Below are 4,721 nucleotides of genomic sequence, written 5' to 3'. Positions count from 1 at the left end.
GGTGTGGATGAAGGACCACCAGATCAGGACCCTGTCATGGCCAGCCCAATCTCCAGACCTGAATCCCGTTGAAAACCTCTGGAATGTGGCATAGTCACCCAACGGCAATGTGAAAGACTGGTAGAGAGCATGCCAAGACGCATGAAAGCTGTGCTTGTAAATCAAAGTTACAGTATTCCACCAAATATTGATTTCTGAACTCTTAAGTTAAAACATTAGTATTGTGTTTTAAAAATAAATATGAACTTTAAGAAACTGATCATTTGGAAGTGGTCTCTTAATTTTTTCCAGAGCAGTACATTTTCACGTCATACCTTGTTGACTATTTATTTGTCACTATTGAGAAACCGCTCTGAGGCCTAGGCCGAACAGAGGAAAATGAAAGCACTACATTTCGTGGCTTTACTTTTCTGATCATTGTCATTGAATGGAAACGTGAGAAATCGCTTACACAGAAATGTATCGAGCACTGAAATAATTATTTGTATTCAAAGCATTTGTTTACAGTTTTTCTCGATTGCTTAGGCACGATTTTGATCGTTTTGTTTTTCAAAACACCTCACACAATTAGCAAAACACCTCAGATCCTTTGCAAAATGAAACACTCTTGTAAAAACTATACACTAATTTAACAAAACCATATTTTGTTACCATATGAAACACACACGTTGCTGTGTACCAGTTTCTGTTTGTACCAGTTACACACTGCTGTTGCAAACCTAAAACACTTTTAGCAATTCTACTTCTCAGTGATTCGAGTAGTGTAAGTGAAGTACACAGAGAAAGTGCAAATATACAATAAATTCACCAAATACTACACAAGACCAATGCTGCAGACTGATGAAAATATTATTTCATTCTCTCCATATACCCAAATCAGTCAACATGTCAACATGGAGAATCGCAACAAAACATGTCCCAGTTTTCCTGCTACTACATTATGTGTCCAGTACAGGTTACAATCCCATTCAAAAAAGATCAGTAAAATAAAGATCTTTCATTTTAACCTGATGTCTTTTTAGGATGTATGCCAAGGTTGACTGAGAGACCTGATGGACATTATTGAAAATGGCATGGTCACCAATAATGTTGGCTTGAATTTCTCTGAGCCTGATAGCATTATTGGCCAAAACCATGTTTATGATCTCTCTCTCTTGTTCTTGCGTGAATATGGGCCCCCGTCCTCCTTTCAAGTTTATTTGATACATTCGGTCTTCTTCTTCTTTGAGTATGTTTTCCTCCTGCTTCAGGTCTTCCTCTTCCTCTACCTCCACCTCAACCTCAGCCTCTGGCATGGCCTATGCCTCTTCCTCCTTCTACTCCTCTGTGGATTCCCCCTCTCACCCTCACTCTTCTTCTTCTGACTCCTTCCATTTTGGTTGAAGACAGATGAACTCCTCTGCTGCATTTCTATAATGCTTAAACCTGTTTGGGGTGTCTACAATAAAGCAATCATGTGTTTGCGCACTTGATGGCTGTGTTTATTTGACAGGCTCATAGGTGTGGTAATTTGACAGTCAGTGCTTTGGAATTGCAAGGAAGTGACATCTTGATATACTTCTGTGTCTAATGTACACAAGTGTGTTTAGTGTTTTGCAAATCACTTGAGTGTATTGTTTCGCAAAAAGTGTCATGTTGACATGTGCTTATAGTGGTGCAAATCTGAGCCGTTGTTTTGCTCCTTGAGTGAAGGTTTTGATAATTGTGAAATACTTTTGATTTTAGTGTTTATCCAATCGTAAAAAACTGTATTAGTCACATGATTTTTTTTTTCACGGAGCGAAAACCCTTGATTGGCCTACTTAAGCCATTTTACTGCATTACAGGGAATTCAATTTCTAGTGATAATGTTCATATTCATTACCATGATGGTGATTAGGCTAAACACTTTGACGATGTCTCCACTCCTGAATGCCCACTTCTTTGTGATGGATTGATGACAATTATAAAGATGAGCAAATATCTAATACATAGCCTACTAAGACGGGTTTGGTCATGGTGGTGATGTTAGCAAGCCACTGAGTAATGACCAAAGGTGTACCTTTGAAATGTCAATCATTTGGCTAATTCCTAGGTAGCCTATTATTTTCCAAATGTGTTCTCACCACCACCAAAGCAGTGTTGACTCACTTTGTCTCATCAAATCACACTCATGTTCACAGTTCAGTGTTGTAGACTAATCTTCGTATTTCTTAGCCTTGTCGATGGCTACACTATTCATTGACGTCTATATCTGATAATCCATCTGATGACGGTCATGTTCAGGCAATACATTAGTTCACAGGCATGTCTGTGCAAGCCCAGAGGATGACGCATACTGTAAATGAACCATCCCACGAACAGTCGGGGAACGTTGACCACAAGAGGGAGTTCATCATGAGATACTGATGGCTCAAGTAATCCAGTTGTGGCCAAATATTAAAACTACATCATGGAACATCAACAAAGAAATGTAAATATAATATCGGTATAACCACACAATAGCGGATCATCTTACGTTTCATTTGCATTTCAGATTTGGTGAAACTTCATTTAATGTATCCAGTTTTAGCTAAAAGGGTCCACTAGGAGGCGATGAAGATTACCGTTGAATTGCTGCGACTTGATCTTACAAAACAGCATGTTATGAAAACGTGACGCACGTGTAAGATTATGCCTGTGTCTTGTTTACTTTTGTAGACGTAGGAAAGTGCATTTTATTGAAATAATGGTTTTCATAGGCTACATAGCAGTGACATTTGCAAGGCAACATAGAAACAAAGACTAACGATCAACTGCACTTAAGATTTCATTTGGTACAGGTTTCGTCCTTACTCCTGAATAAAGGTAATGTAATTATGCAGATCATTGTGTACTTCAAAGCAGGCTAGTTTCTGTGAGCAAGATCAACGACAATCAATGAAGAGCTTCGATTGAAAGCTCTCGGCCAATTAGAGGTTTCGACTGTAGTTTCATCCACGCCCACACGCTACGAGCTATAAGAACTTGCAGTGTTGACTCAGCCGTCAGACAAGTCTTGGATCGACTGCGATAACACTGAGTGAAACTGTTTCGCGTGGATTTTAACGGATTATACATTTGCCTGTTCTGCGCAGGGTATGTTGGATTTACTTGGGGACATTCTGTGTTTGGATTCAAATCAAATTACAATGACTCTGGAAGAGGTTTCTGGATGCAGCACTACTGACAGAAAGTAAGTATTTTGCATAGTTTAAGTTTTTAGTTTCTTGTTATGGTCAGTTGTCATGACCACGTCTGCTATAAATCTACACATTCTAAGTGGAAATCGCATTTCTTTTGAAGGATGGAGACAGTAAGCCACGCGCTGGAGGAACTGCTGGTGGCAGCTCAGCGTAAAAACTCTCTCACAGTTGGTGTCTACGAATCTGCAAAGTTAATGAATGTGTAAGTATTCCTTTCTAGTATAACACAGTCTACTTGAATGTAAACTATCTAATACATATCAGATCCATATGAATTCTTTATGGACTAGCCTTGCTGACATTTTTTTTTTTTTGACATTTTACAGGGATCCAGACAACGTGGTATTGTGCATACTTGCCACAGACGAGGAGGACGAAAATGACGTTGCGCTGCAGATCCACTTCACGCTCATTCAAGCCTTTTGTTGCGACTTCGACATTAACATCTTGCGAGTCTCTGGCATGAAGCGCCTTGCACAGGTTTTGGGGGAACCCCTCACAGACAGCAACGCCAATGAATCAAAGGACCTTCATTGCATACTTGTCACTGTAAGTATCCAAACCAAATGTCCTCTCGATTATCTTTTGATTCTACATTCAACTGCTCGTCTGCATTCAAGTAACCTTCAACATGACCATTATTAATGAATAACTGTTCTTGCTCTTTCAGAATCCCCATGCTGATCACCTGAAACTGAACGAGGTGGGAAGCTACTGCAAGGAGAGCCGCTGCAACAACCAGTGGATCCCCTCTCTGGCCCTGCAGGAGCGCTGAAAGACAACGTTGTCGCGAGGAGTTGTCGAATTTGAGATTGATGTAGTCGTTCATTGAATATGAGGACACAATCATCAGTAACAGGATTTATCTCGATCCTATTGGAAGCCTCTCCGGGCGCGGATGTTCTTTGGATACACCGAGAACGCACAGCTGATCAGTGGTGATGAGGCATTCAAGTTACAAGGAGTGCTGAGTGTGATTGGCATAACGTGAAGGAGCATGCATCCGTGATGCACCCAGAAGCCGATGAAGGTCAACCGCGCAGAGCTGTGTGGAATATGCGCGACAGGACAGTTGGAGTAAACTGGAATGACTGAGACGGTGCAGCAGGGCACTTTATTAAACACGAGGAGTAGAAAGTTATGTTAAGTTATCAAGTTATGACTGAAAATGTAACATTTTGTCATAGGTCAAAAGTGGACGGGGTCTTTAACATGTGAAAAACTTTATTGGGCTGTTGAATCAGCATTAGCATATTTAATTGCATTTGTAACATGATAATATTTATGCATTTCAATAAGTTGTTCTGCATCGCAAATAGTAATATATTTGGTTATTTATTATTTGATTTTCAAGTTGTTTATCTTAAAATAAATCCTTAAAAAGAAACTACTGTTCACTGTGTGTGTGTGTTTCAAAGGGCGTGTTTTTGGGGTGTTGGGGGTGGAATTTGCATATTCTACAGAGCAGGCTTTGCATTTGCAGTTACAGCATAATATACTTAAACAGCCTTCCTTACA

At 39.9% G+C, this 4,721-nt stretch overlaps 1 protein-coding gene across 1 annotated transcript; it reads left to right on the top strand.

The window, feature by feature from the left end:
- The first annotated feature begins 2,980 nt into the window (after positions 1–2,980).
- On the top strand, positions 2,981–4,590 carry gadd45bb (growth arrest and DNA-damage-inducible, beta b). The gene is made up of 4 exons (XM_012834244.3): positions 2,981–3,193; positions 3,304–3,405; positions 3,530–3,752; positions 3,874–4,590. Exons 1-4 carry the CDS (start codon positions 3,099–3,101, stop codon positions 3,976–3,978), a joined length of 525 nt encoding a protein of 174 aa, XP_012689698.2. The 5' UTR covers positions 2,981–3,098; the 3' UTR covers positions 3,979–4,590.
- Positions 4,591–4,721: the final 131 nt, after the last annotated feature.

This window comes from Clupea harengus, chromosome 22 (assembly GCF_900700415.2).
Source record: "Clupea harengus chromosome 22, Ch_v2.0.2, whole genome shotgun sequence".
Classification (NCBI taxonomy): domain Eukaryota; kingdom Metazoa; phylum Chordata; class Actinopteri; order Clupeiformes; family Clupeidae; genus Clupea; species Clupea harengus.
Note: the sequence above shows the minus strand (reverse complement) of the source record. Positions and strands in the feature narration are given on the sequence as shown.

What these genes read in the sequence shown, in the direction of transcription:
- gadd45bb (XM_012834244.3), top strand. Translation starts at nt 3,099, where the DNA reads ATGTTGGATTTACTTGGGGACATTCTGTGTTTGGATTCAAATCAAATT. An exon ending in TGCAGCACTACTGACAGAAA is followed by an intron (nt 3,194 to 3,303) that starts GTAAGTATTTTG and finishes TTTCTTTTGAAG; the next exon opens with GATGGAGACAGTAAGCCACG. An exon ending in TTCATTGCATACTTGTCACT is followed by an intron (nt 3,753 to 3,873) that starts GTAAGTATCCAA and finishes TTGCTCTTTCAG; the next exon opens with AATCCCCATGCTGATCACCT.